Source organism: Oncorhynchus mykiss, chromosome 28 (assembly GCF_013265735.2).
Source record: "Oncorhynchus mykiss isolate Arlee chromosome 28, USDA_OmykA_1.1, whole genome shotgun sequence".
NCBI classification, from domain to species: domain Eukaryota; kingdom Metazoa; phylum Chordata; class Actinopteri; order Salmoniformes; family Salmonidae; genus Oncorhynchus; species Oncorhynchus mykiss.
This window is the reverse complement of record NC_048592.1, coordinates 11,899,329-11,922,183: the sequence shown is the minus strand read 5'-3', so window position 1 is coordinate 11,922,183 and position 22,855 is coordinate 11,899,329. Positions and strand designations below refer to the sequence as shown.

Here is a 22,855-nt window from a genome sequence, read left to right as displayed (position 1 = left end):
GTTTGAAGCAGGTATACAAAACTGAAAGTAAAAGATGCAAAAACCAAATTTGACGGGAAGCATAGAAGTAGTGCACATAGAACAGATCTACCACTTTTTTTGACTTGCTTTCGATGAGAATGACAGATCTATAACTCACATTTGTATGTGAATTTGGTCGGGTCGCCCAAAAAGTTACACATTGCAGCGTTAACCATTTTACCTTTCATCTTCAATGTGGGGTAGGGACATCCCAAGGATACCAGATAGCAAGGACCAGAGAACAAAAGCTTTTGCATGGGATGGTTGCCTGTGGATCTCATGAAAACTCTTGTCGTCAAGGAGAGTGCAAACTCAGGAAGGTTGACTCTCAATGTCACGCTGTAGAGAGTTCTTGGGATGACAACATTATCTTCTCTCTCGACTCAACAGTGCTGTAGAATAGAGAATAAGAATACAGCAGTCAAATATTTATTAGTTTATACAGTTGTTTAAATATTCTTGAGGGAAATTTCTCGAAAGTGTTCCACGTGATCATTACATCGTATCTTACGAACAACTGCACTATTTCGCAGTGACACGTCTTGACCGTTTAGAGAATTGGTAGCAGTAGAGCTGCGGCTGGTTGGCAACACGTTTAAGCCACGCTCTCCTGCATTAAGCATTTTAAGATGGCTGCAAGCAATGCAGGTGTGCTTAAGACAGGCGCTGTGCGGAGACAGAGAGAGAGAGACTAGGGATCAGGGTATTCTGCAGCACTGCAGTAATACAGCAGTCAGCTCGGCTCTGTACAGATGTATACTGAACTTCTGCTGCAGCTTGGAGGGTTACTATGCTGATGCTATTTATTACTCTAAAGAAAGAGAGAGAGAGTGTGGGTTTAGCAGAATCCACCCTGCAGCTAAATGGTACTCCAGAGAGCTCCGAGCCCCAAAGCCAACTCTACTCCCAGCGTGTGCCTGCTTCTCTACTTTCTTTCTTCCTCTATCGTTCTTTTTGTTTCACTACTACATGTGTATAAGGACCTAATATCTACCTAGCTACTACTGCGCTCCCTCTTCCTTCCACTGCTGGTTCTCTAGTACATGACACGGCTGTAAAGTCCTGGCAAGGCAAAACCCTTTTGAACTTGGCTTTTTTTGTGTGTTTCTTTTTGTCGCAGTTCAAAGATGCAACCTACGCCGTTCCACGGCTAGGGCGGGCCGAGGTGAAAAGTTCCCCAACAAAGTCAGTAGATATAGCCAGGTTTAGTCTTTGACTATTGGCCTGGTTGACTGTATTAGGGAGGTTACGATATTGCCTCACTGCATGCAGTGTGTGTTGGGATGAGAGCCACTTGACTGGTCTGTGGGCTGGTCACTTCTAGCCCAGGCTGCTTACGCTGGGCTGGGCAGGGCAAGAGGGGATGGAGAGATGGATAGAGAGATACTTGGATGTGTGTTGGCTAGCTGTGGAGGTTTGATGGAAGACCCAGTCTGCTCAGCAGTGGGGTTTGTCGCATGCCTGTCTCTGTCCTCCTACCGCTCCGCCTCTCTCCCACGTTCAAATAGGGTCTGCCCATATAGGCCAGTTTTCCATTGTAATGTTGCTCTCTCCAGTCCAATGTTCTATCCCCTCTCTGTTTTGGTGTGGCGTCATTGCATAGTTGGCTCTCTTTTCCAAGTGCTCTGCAGATTGTCAATAGGCCTTATTCCAGTCCGGACACACTACTACCTGCCTTCTCGTCATGTCGTTTCCCCGTGCAGCAGCCATCTCTCTATAAGGCATGTAACCTCCAAATGACCTTCAAACAGGAGCATAGCCGCTCGCTGCTGCCTCGCAACGCACCCCTCTTAAACAACCCTGTTTAAACAATAGATCTCCCCCCGTCCCATAAGGAGAGCTGACTGAAAGCAGCTAACTGTGGTGTAATGACCAGTTTGCCTCTCAATTAACGGGGGCTTTTGTGCTGCTTCACCAGGGAGAGACTTTCTCTCTTCTTTCAACTGGGTTTGACTTGAGGATGTGGGTTTCTCAAATTCCGTCAGGCACTCGTACACTACTCCACAAAGGTTAGCCTAAATAGAAGCTGTGGTTGTGCCACTAGCCAAGGCCATCCTTAGCATTCTAGTAGTTTCCATGTAAGAATGAATGTACTGTTGGAAAAAATCAAACTGGTGTATGTGTTTTTTTTAAATTTATTTTTTTGGGGGGGTGCACTGCTGTGTGTTTCGGCACCTTTCTCTGTAGTGTATGTTGGTCCTCAGTGGAGTGATGCCTTTCAATAGACGTATTGGACTTTGAGATATGGAATCTATAGATACGTTGAGGAATGTTATCATATTTCCAAAATGTATCCTGGCCACGTGACTGGACCATCACTGTCCTATCCCATAGGGCCGGCAGGAATCTAGTCAAAGGCAGTGCACCATTTGGGACTCATCCCGAGTCATTCAGCACTGATCAATTGATTGCGCCCCCATGACCTTCCTTCCTTCCTTCCTAGGATTCTGTTGTCATGCACCAAACTGTCATCTTCCTGCTCTTCCCTCTCTCTCCCTCCCTCTCTGTTTCTCTCTCTCTCACTCTCTCTCTCTCCTCTCTCTCTCTCGTTGCAGTGCCATGCGTGTGTTGCTGTCCAAGCTGCCGCGGCCCTGGATCGTAGACGAGAAGAAGGACGATGGTTACACCGCCCTGCATCTGGCCGCACTCAACAACCACGTGGAGGTGGCCGAGCTGCTGGTTCACCAGGTAGGACACACACTAACACACCACTGCATTTCAAACGGTCTGGAATAGCCGAATGAATTTTGGGCTTGTAAAATTATACCTAGGCCAAATATAAGCCTTCCACAACCATACGAGTTATCATTTTTATTTTATCGAAATAGTTGGAACCTGCTTTTTTCAATAGTCACTGATCTGGCTATGAAAATGCCCTTTTGGTTACAAATTGAACCAGAACCATGTACAATGCACATCCCCACTAAGAATGACCAAGTTCTTGTAGCAGGCATTATAGAAAATGTCTCAAACAATCCCTGAAGCACAAGCCCATGTGCTAGTGAGTAACCTGCTAATCTTTATATGTAAAGTCTAGCCAACTTAGATGTATTTTCTTGCTAAAAAGGTAGAATAGTTGAACTGTTCTGAACACACCCTTCTGTCCATCTCTGTCTGTTTGAACAACATGCTAGCCTGTCCACTTTTTTAGATGTTGAAATCAAGTCGCCTACCTGGATAAGAAGACGCTTGTTTCTCAGAATGAGAACTAGTCGCCAATTCCTTTTATATAAATGTGTATGAATTTGCTATATTGCTCAGCCCTAGCTTAAACCATGCAGTCATGCACCAATGTACTGTAGTGTACATTAGGAGGTACACCACAGAACCAGCATGTTATACTGGGGAGTTTATACAGGACTATTTGAACGATAGCTCTCTCTCTCTCTCTCTCTCTCTCTCTCCCTCCCCCCCCCCCCCCATCTCTGTGTGTTCCCTCTGTTTCCTCCTCTCAGGGCAGTGCCAGCCTGGACATCCAGAATGTAAACCAACAGACGGCCCTGCACCTGGCTGTGGAGAGACAGCACACACAGATAGTCAGGGTCAGTCTCTCCTCACTCCCTCCCTCCCTCTTTTCTACTTTCCTTACTCCCTCGCTCCTCTCCTCACTCCCTCGCTCCTCTCCTCTCACTCCCTCTCTCCTACCACTAATTGAAGATGCTATCTGTAGTTATCTCGCCATCTGTCCCCCTGACGGTGCACTAAAGGCTGTTGAGAACATCAAAGACAGTTACCCACGTTTCATTTAAAATGGAGGATCTCCTGCAGTAGAATTAGCCCGCTCGGTCCAAGCTGACGTAGTGCCAAAGAAAGGAGAAAGCTTTCTGGGAGGGAACGTGAGAGGGGAGTAATGGGGCTCCTGTCTGGGTAAAGCTGTTACATCGCCATCTTGTGGAGTGGTTGGCAAGTGCAGCCTCAGACTGGCACAGCACGACCACAGTCATGTTCTGGACGTCTTGCTACGATATGGTGCTATACTCATTTGGATGATGATCGCTTTTAAAAATTGGTACTGAACTGTTATATAAATAAATGCTCATTGTAAATTAGCACCATGTTCATTTGGAACGCTCTGTGTCTCTCTCCAGCTGCTGGTGCGAGCGGAAGCCAAGCTGGACGTGCAGGACAAGGATGGGGACACTCCTCTCCACGAAGCGCTGCGTCACCACACGCTGTCCCAGCTCCGCCAGCTGCAGGACATGCAGGACGTCAGCAAGGTGGAGCCCTGGGAACCATCCAAAAACACGGTACAGGGTTATTTATTTACTGAATTATTTAGAGTCTCAGACGTCGAGGGAGGGGAGAGGGGGTGCTAAGCTAACATATGGAGTTGTTTTAAGATGGTCAAACAATGGATCATTTAGCTGTTTGATTTGGGATTTTAGGACCCTTTTTGAGTAATACATTCATAAATGGCAAAAAGGACAGTCCGAAAATAAATCATAAGAATCAAGGTTTTGACGTGTCTGCCCTAAATCTTGGAGATATTAAAAAAACTGATGAAATATATATATTTATTTAATACATATTTAATGCCTTTTTTGGGTAAACTACCTTCATACCTTCATTTGTTTCTTTTAAACCGGTACCGGTTACCTTGAGATGAATCCCGTGACACTTGCGGGGTCGTAGAGCCAAACGGAGAACACCATCGCGTTCGTGGGGAGTCTCCCCTTTCCAGAGTGGTCATTATAGGTTGTAGGCCAAACCGTTTTCGGGATGTCTCATGGTCTAACAGACCACGCTCTTGCTCTGCCGCCTTTCACCGCAGGTGCGGAGGTGCGACACTGGCGGATGTGGTGGATTGAGACACATCCAAAGCAACAACAAAAAAACAGAGATCTAGCTTATACTGACGGATTTTGACTGGGATTTTGACTCGCTGGCGCATCAATGGACTATCTAGATGGGTTAAACAAGAAAGTCCCATTGAGAGATTTACATAAAGGGGCATGCTTCATTGTGATTGCAAGCACCGTTTCGACTGATTACTATGCCGAGTGAGGAGAGACAGCTCCTCACTCGGCTGGCTGGGCCTTTTCAAAGCCCCCCGTCTCCCAAATCATTTATCCTCAACATGTCTGACTCTTTCTAACCAGTGGCTTACATCTGTACTGATGGAGCCATTTGGGTGGCTAATTCAACTGCCATCTTGTAAAGTGATGCTATGGGAGAGTGACCCAGCCTCAACCTGTACAGCCCTACACGCTAGTTCACACATTCTAATTAGACATTGTCTGCTCTGCTCTCCTCTCCTCTGTCTGGTGGAGCTGGGAGGGGGAGGTGGTAAATGGGAGATGGAATGGGACAAAGACCGAGAATGGGTGAAAGAATAAGGGAGACAGAAAAAGGCAGCGTTACTGACTCCTGTGTGTTGGTCCTCCACAGCTGATCATGGGCCTGGGCACCCAGGGAGCAGAGAAGAAGAGTGCAGCGTCCATCGCCTGCTTCCTGGCGGCTAACGGAGCAGACCTGACCATCCGCAACAAGAAGGGCCAGTCCCCTCTGGACCTCTGCCCCGACCCCAGCCTCTGTAAGGCCTTGGCCAAGTGCCACAAGGAGAAGACCAGGTAAGAAACCCCAGCTCCTTTACCCAGCTCCCAGCCCAGACCTTATAACCCACACTATAACGCGGTTGTTGCGCTTCAAGTAGTTGTCTCCCCTACCTTCCGTTGTGTCCGGTCTCCTCTTTCTCACCAACGCCCTCTTCTCTCCCCGTGTCTCCCCTCCAGTGGCCAGGTGGGCTCTCGCAGCCCGTCTCTGAACAGTAACGGTGAGACCCTGGAGGAGTGTATGGTGTGTTCTGACATGAAGAGAGACACCCTGTTCGGACCATGCGGACACATCGCCACCTGCTCTCTCTGCTCCCCCCGAGTCAAGAAGTGTCTCATCTGCAAGGACCAGGTCCAGTCCAGAACCAAGGTACTGTTGCACACCCACCCAGCCTCAATAAAGTGATCATGTCTGTATTGGAGCATTTTAGGGAGGGGTTCTGACTTAGGATCTTTAGTCTCCCATTGATGTCCCTGAGTGATTTATGCTAACCGTTGTTGCGCTTCGGTAAGTATCAAGCTGAATAAGTTGCTAATGAGAGAATCAATTGATAGATGTTTTCAATCTGTTTGGGGCGGGGGGTGGGGGGGGTGGTAAAGACATCCTCCAATCGGAGGTACGACTTTTTCTTCTCCTTCTTTTCATTGACATCGGATGTTGTTTTTTGTTGTTGTCTCCGTACAGATTGAGGAGTGCGTCGTGTGTTCCGACAAGAAGGCTGCCGTGCTCTTCGAGCCCTGCGGTCACATGTGCGCTTGTGAGAGTAAGTACATTAAGTGAACCAGCCTAGGTCGCGTCCGGCGTGCCTTGTGGAATGGGGCCCTGTCGCCTGTTCCAGCGGGCCTTACTGACCTGTGACTCTGTCCGTGTTTGTTCCCTCCCTCGCTGCAGACTGTGCCAGCCTCATGAAGAAGTGCGTACAATGCCGGGCTGTTGTGGAACGCCGCACGCCCTTCGTCCTGTGTTGTGGAGGGAAAGGTATGGAGGATGATGCAGCTGATGATGATGATGATGATGATGAGGATGATGAGGACCTTAGTGAGTGAATCTTCCACACGTTCCCTTTTAATTCCCTTTTTATCCTCCTTCCTTTCTTGTCATGACTCACCGTCCCTTCGTTTCCCCCCCACCCCCCACGATGAACATGTTCTGTTGCTGTTGGCTTTGGTTTTTCTGATTCACAGCCGTCTTGCTCACTCATTATTCAAGCGTTGTCATTGTTTTGTGTTTTTTAGTCGAGTGTGTTATTTTCCCAGACTTGGACACCACCTCCCTAGTTGAGGTCATTTAATGCGTCATCTATGATCGTCAACTTAATCAGACGAGAACTGGCTGACCAATTTTAATGGAATGTGTTTAATCATAACATGTAATTCAGTCACGTCAGTTTTATAACATTTTAGCAGCATGCACTCATGTGATTAACAGAAATTGGCATCCATAACTGGCTATTCATTTTCCCTTAAATGGCCCCTAGAAGTATATTTGTCAAACTGCTTCCAATATCGCCATCAGTCCATTTCTCCATCCAAATCAATCTGTTAGCTAAGCAGTGACGGTACAATGTTGGTCATTTCTTTTAACGTGTGTATTTTGGGTTACGTTCACCATCCCCTAGTGTTGTCTTTAAGTTGCCCACGGTCTTCGATCACATTATTGTCCCTCCTTTATGACTGCACCTCACACGCAGTTCCCTTTATTTTGTTGTCCTTATTATTTTATGTTGAGTTAAAGGGGAAACTGTTGTAAGTTCACTGATTTTTCTATTGATTTGCCGAAGATTCGCTTGTCGAAAGATCTTTCTGTGTGTTGCCACAAACTCACATACCGCACAAACACACACATACTCACACACACACACCGATCTCTTCAAATACACAGTACATCGTCTATCACACACAGATGCGCACATGCACATTCCCGTATGTCCCTTGACATTTGAAGAGGGATGCCAACCTAGACGAGACTGTCCTAGCCTTAGTGTTTAATGGGGAGCACTAAAGAGTTGTCAGGTTACCTGCTGGGTACTGCTGACCCAAACAGCTTTTTTTCCTGGTCCTAATAACACTATTTAGTGTGTTTTTGTTTTTCGACTTGGGAGGAAGCGGTTGCAGCCAGCTGCCTTACTCGATCTAGAGAAGACTCCCCCCCCCCCCCACCCCCCCACCCCCCACCTCCCACCTAACATCTATTTCTGATTTAATAACCTCATTTTCCTTGCCCTCTCTCTCTCTCTCTCTCTCTCTGTCTGTCTCTCGAGGCCTTTTAATAGAGAGTAGACTGCTCCTCCTCAGGCCTTGTCTTGTGGAGTTGTATCTGGGGCTCCTGCTATAACACTGTGACTGGTTATTCTCAGCAGGTAGCTCTAACTCAGCTCTAATGGCAGGGGGGTCGCAGCAGGATCTGCTCCAGCCCAACAATCTGGCGCTAAGTTGGTGTAAGTATCTCATCCTCTGCCCTGGTTCAAAACTCCCCTCTGCTGTCTGCCGTGCCTGGCCTAGGCCCTGCTGCCTAAACCCCCTTTTCCTTTGCAGCGGTCCTTCGCTCACCGCTCCACACCACACACAGAATCGCACACACCCACAATTACACTGATTTCCACCATTCAGACAGGTTGTGCCCTCAAGCACGTGGCCTCGGACCACTTTCGGCCGAACACTGTCTGGGGAAGTGCATGTGTCGAACTCTGAAATCTCTGCTTGTTAAAAAAAGGCCTGGATTCAAGTGTAGAACTCTTCCCAGAATGGCCCACATAGACGGGGCTGTATGATTGCTTGATTCGTTTGGCCTTTAGAGCAGCATGTCAATATAAGGGAGGTTTGCGTTGACATTGCCACCAACAGAATGAAAGGCATCTCCCCTTCTCTCTCTCAATCTCTCCCGCTTGCGGTCTCTCTAGGCTGCATTGAAACGGCTCCGGGGGCCACTAGTTTGAGAGCCTGCATATGTTGGTTGTTGGTTACTTTCTCAACTTTGTGTGCGTTCTATCCTTGTTTCCCTCCTACAGCCAGCGGTAACATCCCGGCCATGCAGAGAGACAAAGACAACACCAATGTCAACGCTGACGTTCAGAAGCTGCAGCAGCAACTGCAGGACATCAAGGAGCAGGTAAGCGTGGTGGTATGTACGAAAGACGACATGGTGGTATGTAATGGTGGTATGTACGAAAGACGACATGGTGGTATGTACGAAAGACGACATGGTGGTATGTACTAAAGACCTTGTTAAACGCCATGCATAATTTGAGTTTATATACAGTATTTAGTCAGCCACCAATTGTGCAAGTTCTCCCACTTAAAAAGATGAGAGGCCTGTAATTTATCATAGGTACACTTCAACTATGACAGACAAAATGAGGGGAAAAAATTTCAGAAAATCACATTGTAGGATTTTTAATGTATTTATTTGCAAATTATGGTAGAAAATAAGTATTTGGTCAATAATAAAAGTTTATCTCAATACTTTGTTATATACCCTTTGTTGGCAATGACAGAGGTCAAATGTTTTCTGTAAGTCTTCACAAGGTTTTCACACACCGTTGCTGGTATTTTGGCCCATTCCTCCATGCAGATCTCCTCTAGAGCAGTGATGTTTTGGGGCTGTTGCTGGGCAACACGGACTTTCAACTCCCTCCAAAGATTTTCTATGGGGTTGAGATCTGGAGACTGGCTAGGCCACACCAGGACCTTGAAATGCTTCTTACGAAGCCACTCCTTCGTTGCCCGGGCAGTGTGTTTGGGATCATTGTCATGCTGAAAGACCCAGCCACGTTTCATCTTCAATGCCCTTGCTGATGGAAGGAGGTTTTCACTCAAAATCTCACGATACATGGCTCCATTCATTCTTTCCTTTACACGAATCAGTCGTCCTGGTCCCTTTGCAGAAAAACAGCCCCAAAGCATGATGTTTCCACCCCCATGCTTCACAGTAGGTATGGTGTTCTTTGGATGCAACTCAGCATTCTTTGTCCTCCAAACACGACGAGTTGAGATTTTACCAAAAAGTTCTATTTTGGTTTGATCTGACCATATGACATTCTAACAATCTTCTTCTGCATCATCCAAATGCTCTCTAGCAAACTTCAGACGGGCCTGGACATGTACTGGCTTAAGCAGGGGGACACGTCTGGCACTGCAGGATTTGAGTCCCTGGCGGTGTAGTGTGGTACTGATGGTAGGCTTTGTTACTTTGGTCCCAGCTCTCTGCAGGTCATTCACTAGGTCCCCCCGTGTGGTTCTGGGATTTTTGCTCACCGTTCTTGTGATCATTTTGACCCCACGGGGTGAGATCTTGCGTGGAGCCCCAGATTGAGAGAGATTATCAGTGGTCTTGTATGTCTTCCATTTCCTAATAATTGCTCCCACAGTTGATTTCTTCAAACCAAGCTGCTTACCTATTGCCGATTCAGTCTTCCCAGCCTGGTGCAGGTCTACAATTTTGTTTCTGGTGTCCTTTGACAGCTCTTTGGTCTTGGCCATAGTGGAGTGTGACTGTTTGAGGTTGTGGACAGGTGTCTTTTATACTGATAACAAGTTCAAACAGGTGCCATTAATACAGGTAACGAGTGGAGGACAGAGGAAGCCTCTTAAAGAAGTTGTTACAGGTCTGTGAGAGCCAGAAATATTGCTTGTTTGTAGGTGACCAAATACTTATTTTCCACCATAATTTGCAAATAAATTCATAAAAAATCCTACAATGTGATTTTCTGTATTTTTTTCCCTAATTTTGTCTGTCATAGTTGAAGTGTACCCACAAATGGTGGCTGACTAAATACTTTTCTGCCCCTGTTCTTGGTTCAGATTTGGTTTAATTGTAATAAACAAATGTTGAACATTCCCTTTTTTATGTATGCTCGGCACAAACCATTCACTTACAATGCCTTCAGAACGTATCCACACCCTTGAACTTATTCCACGTTCTGTTGTAACAGTCTGAATTTACTATGGATTCGATTGTGATTTTGTGTCACTGGCCTACACACAATGCCCCATAATGTCAAAGGGAAAGTATGTTTTTTTTGGAAATTATTATTATTTTTTATTACAAATGAAATGCTGAAAGGTCTTGAGTCTAAATATTCAACCTCTTTGTTATGGCAAGCCTAAATAAGTGCAGGAGTAAAAATGTGCTTTACATATTAGGTTGCATGGACTCACTCTGTGTGCAATAATAGTGTTTAACATAATTTATTTTAATGACTACCTCATCTCTGTACCCCACTCACAAAATGATCTGTAAGGTCCCTCAGTTGAGCAATGAATTTCAAACAAAGATTCAAGCACAAATACCAGGGAGGTTTTCCAATGCCTCGCAAAGAAAGGCACCTTTTCTACCTTTGGTAGACGGTACTTTTAACAAATAAAAATACATTGAATATCCCTTTGAGCGTGGTGATGAATTGTGGTGAATTACTCTTTAGATGGTGTATTAATGCACCAGTCCCTACAAAGATACAGGCATCCTTCCTAACTCAGTTGCCGGAAAGGAAGGAAACCGCTCAGGCATTTCAACATGAGGCCAATGGTGACTTTAAAACAGTTTAATGGCTGTGTCGGGAGAGAACTGAGAATGGATCAACAACATTGTAGTTACTCCACAGTACGAACCTAAATGACAGAGTGAAAAGATGGATGCCTGTACATAATGAAATAATCCAAAACATGCATCCTGTTTGCAGTAAGGCACTAAAGTAAAACTGCAAAAATACAACTTCATTTCGTAAATAAACTCAGCAAAAAAAGAAACGTCCTCTCACTGTCAACTGCATTTATTTTCAGCAAACTTAACATGTGCAAGTATTTGTATGAACATGACAAGATTCAACAACTTAGACATAAACAGAACAAGTTCCACAAACATGTGACTAACAGAAATGGAATAATGTGTCCCTGAACAAAGGGGGGTTGTCAAAATCAAAAGTAACAGCTGCATTAAGTACTGCAGTGCATCTCCACCTCATGGACTGCACCATATTTGCCAGTTCTTGCTGTGAGATGTTACCACACTCTTCCACCAAGGCACCTGCAAGTTCCCGGACATTTCTGGGGGGAATAGCCCTAGCCCTCACCCTCCGATCCAACAGGTCCCAGATGTGCTCAATGGGATTGAGATCCGGGCTCTTCGCTAGCCATGGCAGAATACTGACATTCCTGTCTTGCAGGAAATCACGAGCAGTATGGCTGGTGGCATTGTCATGCTGGAGGGTCATGTCAGGATGAGCTGGCAGGAAGGGTACCACATGAGGTAGGAGGATGTCTTCCCTGTAACGCACAGCGTTGAGATTGCCTGCAATGACAACAAGCTCAGTCCGATGATGCTGTGATACACTGCCCAGACCATGACTGACCCTCCACCTCCAAGTCGATCCCGCTCCAGAGTACAGACCTCGGTGTTACGCTCATTCCTTCGACAATAAATGTGAATCCGACCATCACCCCTGCTGAGACAAAACTGCAACTCGTCAGTGAAGAGCACTTTTTTCCAGGCCTGTTTGGTCCAGCGACGGTGGGCTTGTGCCCATAGGTGACGTTGTTGCCGGTGATGTCTGGTGAGGACCTGCCTTACAACAGGCCTACAAGCCCTCAGTCCAGCCTCTCTCAGCCTATTGCGGACAGTCTGAGCACTGATGGAGGGATTGTGCGTTCCTGTTGTAACTCTGGCAGTTGTTGTTGCCATCCTGTACCTGTCCCGCAGGTGTGATGATCAGATATACTGATCCTGTGCAGGTGTTGTTTCACGTGGTCTGCCACTGTGAGGACGATCAGCTGTCCATCCTGTTTCCCTGTAGGCGCTGTCTTAGGCGTCTCACAGTACGGACATTGCAATTTATTGCCCAATTTCATGCCTCCTTGCAGGATGCCAAAGGCACGTTCACGCAGATGAGCAGAGACCCTGGGCATCTTTCTTTTGGTGATTTTTCAGAGTCAGTAGAAAGGTCTCTTTAGTGTCCTAAGTTTTCATAGCTGTGTTAAATGCCTACCGTCTAAGCTGTTAGTGTCTTAATGACCGTTCCACAGGTGCATGCATGTTCATTAATTGTTTAAGATTCATTGATAACCATGTTTAAACCATTTACAATGAAGATCTGTGAAGTTATTTGGATTTTTACGAATTATCTTTGAAAGGAAGGGTCCTGAAAAAGGGACCTTTTTTTTAAATGAGTTTACAAGCGTTTGGTGCAAATCCAACACATCACTGAGTACCACTCTTCATGTTTTCAAGCATGGTGGTGCCTGCATCATGTTATGGGAATGCTTGTCAAGGGCTAGGTTTTTTTGTTTGGGGGTGGTGACTGAGTAGAGCTAAGCACAGCAAAAATCCCAGAGGAAAACCTGGTTCAGTCTGCTTTCCAACAGACACTGGGACACAAATTCACCTTTCAGCATGACACTAACCTAATACACTGGAGTTGCTTGCCAAGGTCTGCGTGGCCTAGTTACGGTTTTGACTTAAATTGGTTTGAAAATCTATGGCAAGACTTGAAAATGGCTGTCAAGCAATGCTCAACCAACCAACTTGACAGAGCTTGAAGAATAAAAAATAAAAAAGAGTGTGCAATCCAGGTGCGCAAAGCTCTTGGACTTACCCAGAAATACTCACAGCTGTAATCTCTGCCAAAGGTGATTCTAACATGTATTGACTCAGGTGTGAATACTTGTGTAAATTCGATTTCTGTTTTGTTTCACTGAATTTGCAAAAATGTCTAAACATGTTTTCACTTTGTCGTTATTGGGTACTGTGTGTCGATGGGTGAGACATGTTGAATTCAGGCTGTAACACAACAAAATGTGTAAGTCAAGGGTTGTGAATACTTTCTGATGGCACAGTAGCGTGGGGATATTAAACACCTTTAACTTGCCCTTAGACATGGCTTTAGACTCTCTTGGCATCTGTAGCCATGTCTTACAGCAACCATTTTCCAAATACAGTATGTTTATATCAGAACTGGGATGAGTACTAAGTGTTACTGTGCGTATCTCTCCAGACCATGTGTCCTGTGTGCCTGGACCGGCTGAAGAACATGATCTTCATGTGTGGCCACGGCACCTGCCAGCTGTGTGGCGACCGCATGAGCGAGTGCCCCATCTGCCGCAAGGCCATCGAGAGACGCATCCTCCTCTACTAGTGTCCCAGGCTTCAGTCTTACCCTACTATACCACCCATACCCCCCCCCCCCCCCCCCCCCCATCAACAACCAACAACACCAGCTGCTGCTCTCTCATCTTTCTGAACTTCACTGCTCTCCCCTCTGTGTCTGCTAGCCCTGCCCAGCGTAGGACGTCTTACAACCAGAAAAACAAAACATAGACTTAAGCATTACAATTGTGGCTTCTTTTTAAAAATGGAAACCTTGTTACAAAAAAAAAAAAAAGCTGACATTGTCTTCAGAGAACCTTGGTGTTGTATCTCAGTTAAAAGCCTGCAGCAGACTAGTCTCTTGATCCCCCTGTGTCAGGAAAAAGTGCTTTGCTCCTCAGAATGCCCTTTCACCTTCCTTTCTATCTCTCTCTCTTACCATTTCTGTTATGATATCTGTGGTGGGGTCCTTGGCACGCAGCCCTGTTGTGTTGGACTCTTGGCCTTGGGAAATGTACAGGCCCGGAAGACATGTCAACTCTTCTGTTGAAGGACTCCCTCAAGCTAAATTTAAAGCCCATTTATCATTGATTCTACAAATATTCTCTCTCTCTCTCTCGGGAGAGAAACTCGTCCTCTTATAATGATATCTGTGGTGGGGTCCTTGGCACGCAGCCCTGTCATGTTGGACTCTTGGCTTTGCGAAATAGCCTGGAAGACTGCCTCTGATGCTAAATCTAAAGCCCATTCATCATTGGTTCTATTGGAATTGTGTTTCTTATGCAAGCGTATTCATAATGGAAGCTACTGACTGGGATATTCTGTTCTTTTGGAGTTTACTCAACGTTAATCAATGATAATTACAGTATGATGGCATGTTTGTACAAATGCAATGTCCGTTTTTAAAAAGTTCAGCCGGTCTCCTGCGACACGTGCATATTCGAGGTCGGGTTATTGTTGTGACATGCTCCCCTACGGCGTGTTTAATACCAATCAACAGGACCGGTTTGCACTAGTTGGCATGCTCTCTAGGTAGAAGAAAAAACGTCTGATTGAACGTAAAAGCAAAAGTGCTGTTCTTTCTGAGGTCTTTTGGAGGTCCACCGCCACCGTAACTCTGGTAACGTAGTGATACGGCGGTCGTCCAATCGCCAGGCAACACCTCATCAGCTGTACCTTGTTTACCAACCTCTCGCTCTCTCTCGCGCGCGCTCTCTCTGTGGAGAAATGCAGGCAGGCAGCACATGTTTAGCATTGCGTCACCTTTGGGCTGCAGCGGTTAAATACTGTACGCCCAGTGGAGGTGCAAGTCAAGACACGTCTCATTCAGCCTCCTTCTCTAAGTGAATAGTGTCCGTCATGTACGCGCTGGATGGATGAATTCGCACATTATTGAGCATGTATGTCAACACGTATGTCACAAGTTGCTGTGGAGCTTTTTTCCCGAGACTATAGGTGGTATTGTCTGTCTGATATTCATCCATCCTATGATTCTTATAAGCACCGCTAATAACCATTGATTATTCCTGTGCCATTGCTTCCAAAAATTATGTACCTGTTAAAGAAGTTGTTTGGGGATAAGGTGCTCTTTACCTTGTATTTTATTTAAAAATATATATAAAATAATGTATTGAGGTAGTGTAAAATCTAATGGAAAGCCAAAACGATAATATAGAGTAAATTATTTTGTATTGCTGCCCATAAATAGGATCTATATGTAGCCTCTCCCACACCCACACATCCTGCTTCAATATCAATGTTGAAATTGGTCTTTTATTTTGATTGACTTCCAGCAACAACAAAAATTATCAAAGTATTATTTTATATCTTGTTTTGTCTCTGCAAGTCTAACATGTTCAGAGTCAATAGTAAGATTGATTGATAAGGAAAGGGATATATTTTTGTCAGCTTCTTCATGTGTCCTTCTACCAGTGTTTGTTTTTTTTTTGGCTAAGGAGAACATGGTTCCCCTGGCAATGTTGACACTAATACAGCACATCCCTCTCTGGAGGGAAAAGCAGATCACTTCTGTATAAGGTGACCAGCTCCCTCGCAAATGGGTTTGCCAGTGCAAACGAGCTCTTTTTTTTTTATAGGAAATAACGTTTTTATTCCTTTCACTGATCACGTTAACGTTTTAAAAGTTTGAAGCACTAATATTGCTTTATCGTAGTATTGTCTTGATGCAGTTGTTATAAAGGCCTATTTTGTACCTTATTTTCCATACTTATATCTGTTCAGATTTAAAAAAGGTTTCGGTAGTATTCTCTCCTTTTTTTTGGCATGAATGTTTGATGTATGCAGTACAACATGTATCATGAAAGCTGGTCATTGTATTGCTTAAAAGTGCTTTAAAAAACAAACGTATAGCTGAAATAAAGTTCAAAATGAACCTTGGGACATCCTAACCACAGGTACCTTTTTTTATTTGTTTCTTGTGAACGTAAATTGACTGAAGGACGACAGTGTCAACTTGTTTATTTATAAATGTTTGATGGACAATTAATTAGCATGTTGCCTTTCCCCTGCTGTGTAGGCTGGCGTCTCACTGTCTTTGTTTTTGACAAATTTACATTTAGAGGCATTTGGCTGATCGCATCAATATACAAAACAATGATTGACTAAACAAAATTGAAGGGCTGCAAACTAAGGTAAATCAGCAGACACTAGGAATGGTTCTATGATCTCCCTCACTGATCACAGCACAGTCCTGGGGGGGCAGTGGTGGTTCTAGCTTGTATGGCTCCCTGGGTGACCCCCCCCCCCCCCCAAAAAAAAATCACCATTCTGCACTAACAAATTTTTACACAAATAAATACATTATAATCAAAACATTTAAAAACATATAAAAATGTATACAAAAAGAAAAATACTTATTGAAACACATTGGGGTACACTACTTTTAACAAAAAAACAACTACATTTCACAAATCCTATATCACTAAAATACATAAATGGAATAACACACTTATAAAGAAGAGAGCCTGATTATTACACTATTGCACTTCAAACAAGAAACACATAAACTAAATTGGGCAACTAATTGCATTAGTACTGTACAAAGTAAGAGGTGAGCTATTTGATAGATTCCCCCGCTCCCCCTACCTCTGGCTTCCAGTGGGGAGATCTGAAGTCAACCTACCCCCACCTCCCTCCCCATCTCGTACTTCTGAGTGGTAGACCTTCCCAGGCAGTAGCCTGCTTAGCTCACAAACTGCAATCAGGGCGCCCGCTCCGACCAGGTTAATTGACCCACAGTCTCACACAGTGACATGATATCATTAACGTGATGTGTGAATGAGCGATAGAAAACCCATCGTGCAAAAGTCACCATTTGGAATATTCAAAAAATAATAATTGTGCGGGTGTCCCTTGCTGCACTGGGCGGCTTGCCCATGTCGCCTGTACCTAAATCCACTGCTGGGGGGAGGGGGGTCAAAGACAGTCAGTGTCCTGGTGTGACTGTCATTTCCATCCCTCTCTTACACGGGCAGGACCTAATGGGCTCCTGTCACTCGCACCCAGCAGGGGTTAACTGACAAACTGACTGCCTGGTGGGGGAATAACGACCCCCGACCCCTCACGACCCTGTCAGCAAACAGCCCTCCCCTCATGCAGCACAGCTATTCTCCCCAATCCTCAGGCCAGCGAAGATAGTGCTGTCTCCAGCACCCCGACGGGGTGGCAGTGCTGCAGTCAGTCAGTCAGGGTGATGGATGATTGAATGGACGACTGGGCCTGGCTGGGTCTGAGCCATGATTGGATCCCCCCAGCAGACTGCCTGCCTTGCCTATCTGCTGCTGATCACACACCCACTGCTCAGGACAAGGACCAGACCCCCTTGGGCCGGCCACATAACATACTGTGCAACACAACAGAAACAGCAAAGCTATGTTTTAAAGGGATAATTCATCCAGCTGTTCACCCAACTGTCTCCCCTTAACCTCACAGTGGTCTTTTTTTTTACCCAGCACACAGATGGTAAGTGGTATCTTTCCCTCCGATGGTCTATATTTACAGTGCATTTGGAAAGTATTCGGACCCCTTCACCTTTTCCACATTGTGTTATTCTAAAATATATATTTTATTTGAAATGTCCCTCATCAATCAACACACTACCCCATAATGACAAAGCGAAAAGTTTTTTTGAAGGTGTTCTAAATGTATTACAAATGAACCGAAATGCCTTATTTCCTTAAGTATTCAGACACTTTGCTATGATCTTGAAATTGAGCTCCGGTGCATCCTGTTTCCATTGATCATCCTTGATGTTTCTACAACTTGATTGGAGTCCACCTGTGGTAAATAAAATGATTTGGAAAGGCGCATACCTGTCTATATAAGGTCCCACAGTTGACTGCATGTCAGAGGAAAAACCAAGCCATGAGGTTGAAGGAATGTCTGTAGAGCTCTGTGGTAGGATTGTGTCGAGGCACAGATCTGGGGAAGGGTACAAAAAAGGGTCTGCAGCATTGAAGGTCCCCAAGAACACAGTGGCCTCCATCATTCTTAAATGGAAGAAGTTTGGAACCACCAAGACTTCATGGAGCTGGCTGCCCGGACTAACTGAGCAATCAAGGGAGAAAGGCCTTGGTCAGGGAGCTGACAGAGCTACATAGGTCCTCTGTGGAGATGGGAGTTGAACCTTCCTGAAGGAAAACCATCTCTGCAGCACTCCACCAATCAGGCCTTTATGGTAGAGTGGCCAGACAGAAGCAACTCCTCAGTAAAAGGCACATGACAGCGAGCTTGGAGTTTGTCAAAAGGCACCTAAAGGACTCTCAGACCATGAGAAACAACATCTCTGATCTTATGAAACCAAGATTGAACTCTTTGGCCTGAATGCCAAGTGTCACGTCTGGAGGAAACATGGCACCATCCCTACGGTGAAGCATGGTGGTGGCAGCATCATGCTGTGGGGAATGTTTTTCAGCGGCAGGGACTGGGAGACTAGCCAAGCTTGTAGTGTCATACCCAAGAAGACTCAAGGCTGAAATCGCTGCCAAAGGTGCTTCAACAAAGTACTGAGTAAAGGGTCTGAATACTTGCGATTATTTAATTTTTTTTTTTTGCAAAAATGTCTATAAACCTGTTGTGCTTTGTCATTATGGGGTTTTGTGTGTAGATTCATGGGGGGGGGGGGGGGGACAATTTAATCCATTTTAGAATAAGGATGTAAAAAAGTCAAGGTGGTCTGAATAATTTCTGTTAAGATTTTTGTTGTCCTTGATGTCCTTTTGTTTTTTTTGCAGTGTTTGCTGTTTCTTGTCTTTTTTAAAAATGTATTTTTAGTTCATTTTCCTGGTTGTTGGCGCATTGGGGGTGGGGAATGGAATTAATTGTATGTTTTATTCTTGGGAGGGGTCTCGAATGGTTGAGGGACAGCTATTGGGGAACTGTGGAGGGATCTTTGCGGGTTCGTGTTCACACTTTTTGGCCTGTTGGGAGATCTGTCAATATGCCCTTATGCAGGGCATTGACCCTGGATGCTTCTCTGTGTCACTCTGAATGGGAATCTGTTGGTTGACTGGTGTGGTGTCGTTGTTGAGCGACTTTAATGCAAGTATAATTGTATGTTTCTGATATTCAATTAAAAAAAACAAATGTAGATGTTGAGTTGAACTTTCTATTTTTTTGTCATTGTGTAAAGCTCCACGACGAAGGCATACCTGGCTAAAATAATGTTTGATGCAGGAACACATTCTATTGAAGGTTTCAGTATGCCATCACTTCAAAACGTTTAATTATATTTTTCTAAACTAAAGAAGGATGAGGAACAATATAGTTGAAGTGCAGGTTGTAGAGCATACCACAAGGTGGCAATATATCCAATGCCCAGTCAGTTTATTGGCCTATTGAACATAACTCAAGAGAGGCTACATGCATGTAGTCCTGCCAGAGCATTATGAAGGGAAATCAATTTGCCACCCTCTTTGAAAATAGCATTTCCCCTAGATATGTTCAGAATCATGTATTTGTTCGTTTCGATTCAAATCTGCCTTGTTGGAAGGAGTTGATTCCTTTCTCTTTATTTGGGATGTTGACATGTCATCCCAGTTCCAGATAGGAGTCATGTATTTTCATAACTGTTTGGCAATTGGCTGTATATGTGCCTGTCTTAGGTCTGAGTGCTGTGTTGGAGGCATTGATCGCTCTTCGTCTGAAGGTCCTCTCACATGTCACCCAGTTCAGAACCAGAGCTATATTTATGGTCAGGCTTTATGGTTGGCCTGGGCAAAGTGCACTCTGACATGCACTTCTTGGACAAGGGGGCCTTATACTGGGGGGTAGAGGGTGGGGGCTGTGTGTGTGTGCGCTCGTGTTTGCGTGCACGCTCGTGTGTGTGTGTGTGTGTTTGCTCATGGAGTTCAGCCTGAAACCACCGCCCTCCCCACCGCCACAGTAAAGTTGTAAATGAGCTATATTATTTTCCTCCTCACCAACCCCACCTCCATACATACAGCCCCAGACTGACAAATGGATTGCTTTATTGCTATTGATCAGGGCAAAGTGTCCTGGCCCTCTTATGTGGGAAACTTACCACATATGTAACATGGTGGGGGGAACAAATGAGTAAACAACTCATGACTTGATGTGATGCTCACATGTTACCCAATTTGTTGTTTGAACACTCAAGTTACACTAAGATAGCCTACAGTTGCATGTGCAGAGCAATTCAATGCACCACAGTATGGAATACTGCAATGTCTGTTGTACAGTAGATATCCTACTACAGTATTATTAACTCTTATCTCTTGTGGGGACTGATATCATTGAATGACATCATTCATTTATGCTTTCTCATCGATGGCAGGTAGCCTGTATTGATGTCATATGGTGGGAGTGTGAAAATTGTCCTATCAGAATCTTTTTAACAAGTTTGATATTTAATAATGACATCCCAGTAACCCTCTGTGAAGGTTGACCCAGTGGTAGGATTTGAAAATTGAGGAGGCTGACAATGAAGATCGTTTTTCTCTGCCTAGAGTTAAGCTTTTATTGGCAAATGTGTAGATTACTGGAGAACTGTACAAGTATTTACAAAAACAAAATGACAAATTAATTGTTGCAACAAAAGGAAACACTGAACCAAATAGAGATTTTCAAACTAAACTTCAACTTACTTAACTTCCAATAACCTTTCACCATGCATGAATTTCAATCTGTACATTTTCATATCATAAACATACATTTCATTACTGCAAGGACACATATCCCTAGAGGTGCCACACATGCTTTTAAGCGTAAATACAACCTGGGACATAAACCCCTGTGATAAACTACTATTGCATGAAGCATATCCCATAGACACGATACTCCAGAATCCCATTGGGACGTAGGTACATGGCTCTGAGACCACCATCTGTTTACCACCACCCCAGGGGTACACGCAATGCCGTTGGGGGTACGCCAAATAAAAATGTTATTCACATATTTTTTTTAAATGGTTTAAATGTTTTGTTCTTCACATTTTCAAACTGTCCATTTATATTTCCCAACAGGGCTATACATTTGGCTGAGTTTTTTTTCTCGCCTTATTAGCCTCGTTTCACTGCCAAAAAGTGTGTTCAGCGAAATAACGACGCAATATCAAATACAGGTAGCCTAGTGAAATAATTAACACCCAATCACATTAACTGTTACTCTCTCGTGGGAATTCCACTAACGGTCCGTGTGTAGCCGCTGCTCATTTTGGTATCTGTACTGATGGCACGGGAGACATAGTGGAGTGGTAACCCGCGTGCAAGCAGTTGCTCCCGGCGCCACTTGGGTGCACTGCAGCATCCACCAAGAGGCTCTTGCTGCCAGGGGAATGCCTGACAGCTTGAAAGACGTTTTGGATAATACAGTGAAAATGAATGGGCCAGTTTGTGTCGGGGGGCTAGGGTCAGTCTGTTATATCTGGAGTACTTCTCCTGTCTTATCCGGTGTCCTGTGTGAATTTAAGTATGATCTCTCTAATTGTCTCTTTCTTTCTCTCTCTCAGAGGACCTGAGCCCTAGGACCATGCCTCAGGACTACCTGGCATGATGACTCCTTGCTGTCCCCAGTCCACCTGGCCGTGCTGCTGCTCCAGTTTCAACTGTTCTGCCTGCGGCTATGGATCCCTCAACAGTTCACCGGACGTGCTACCTGTCCCCAGACCTGCTGTTTTCAACTCTCTAGAGACAGCAGGAGCGGAAGAGATACTCTTAATGATCGGCTATGAAAAGCCAACTGACATTTACTCCTGAGGTGCTGACTTGCTGCACCCTCGACAACTACTGTGATTATTATTATTTGAACATCTTGGCCATATTCTGTTATAATCTCCACCCGGCACAGCCAGAAGAGGACTGGCCACCTCTCATAGCCTGGTTCCTCTCTAGGTTTCTTCCTAGGTTTTGGCCTTTTTAGGGAGTTTTTCCTAGCCACCGTGCTTCTACACCTGCATTGCTTGCTGTTTGGGGTTTTAGGCTGGGTTTCTGTACAGCACTTTGAGATATCAGCTGATGTAAGAAGGGCTATATAAATACATTTGATTTGATTTGAATGCTACCAAATACTAATTGAGTGTAACTTCTGTCCCACTGGGAATGTGATGAAAGAAATAAAAGCTAAAATAAATCATTCTCTCTACTATTATTCTGACATTTCACATTCTTAAAATAAGGTGGTGATCCTACCTGACCTAAGACAGGGAATTTTTACTAAGATTAAATGACAGGAATTGTGAAAAACTGAGTTTAAATGTATTTGGCTAAGATGTATGAAAACTTTCGACTTCAACTGTACCTACACTACTGTTCAAAAGTTTGGGGTCACTTAGAAATGTCCTTGTTTTTGAAATAAAAGCTAATTTTCTGTCCATTAAAATAACATGAAATTGATCAGCAATACAGTGTAGACAATGTTCAAATCAAATCAACGTTTATTTGTCACATGTGCCGAATACAACAGTGAAATGCTTACTTACAGGCTCTAACCAAATAGTGCAAAAAAAGGTGTTAGGTGAACAATAGGTAAGTAAAGAAATAAAACAACAGTAAAAAGACAGGCTATATACATAGCGAGGCTACATACAGACACCGGTTGATTGAGGGAGTACGTACATGTAGATATGGCTAAAGTGACTATGCATGTACGATGAACAGAGAGTAGCAATAGCATAAAAGAGGGGTTGGCGGGTGGTGGGTGGCGGGACACAATGCAGATAGCCCGGTTA

General features: G+C 44.6%; 1 protein-coding gene across 6 annotated transcripts in view; it reads left to right on the top strand.

Moving 5' to 3' along the window:
* Positions 1–16,058, top strand: part of mib1 (mindbomb E3 ubiquitin protein ligase 1) — an 88,689-nt gene extending 72,631 nt beyond the window's left edge. For 3 of the 6 annotated variants that reach the window (XM_036966887.1, XM_036966886.1, XM_036966884.1), the window contains 10 exons: positions 2,577–2,709; positions 3,477–3,563; positions 4,110–4,268; positions 5,410–5,591; positions 5,754–5,943; positions 6,259–6,337; positions 6,466–6,612; positions 7,931–8,011; positions 8,582–8,682; positions 13,559–16,058. In XM_036966887.1, the coding sequence (XP_036822782.1) occupies positions 2,577–2,709; positions 3,477–3,563; positions 4,110–4,268; positions 5,410–5,591; positions 5,754–5,943; positions 6,259–6,337; positions 6,466–6,612; positions 7,931–8,011; positions 8,582–8,682; positions 13,559–13,699 (1,300 nt within the window). In that variant the 3' untranslated portion in view covers positions 13,700–16,058. The remainder of the gene's footprint in view (positions 1–2,576; positions 2,710–3,476; positions 3,564–4,109; positions 4,269–5,409; positions 5,592–5,753; positions 5,944–6,258; positions 6,338–6,465; positions 6,613–7,930; positions 8,012–8,581; positions 8,683–13,558) is intronic. The other 3 variants (XM_036966888.1, XM_036966885.1, XM_021589145.2) reach the window with 3 other exon arrangements.
* The last annotated feature ends 6,797 nt before the right edge of the window (positions 16,059–22,855 follow it).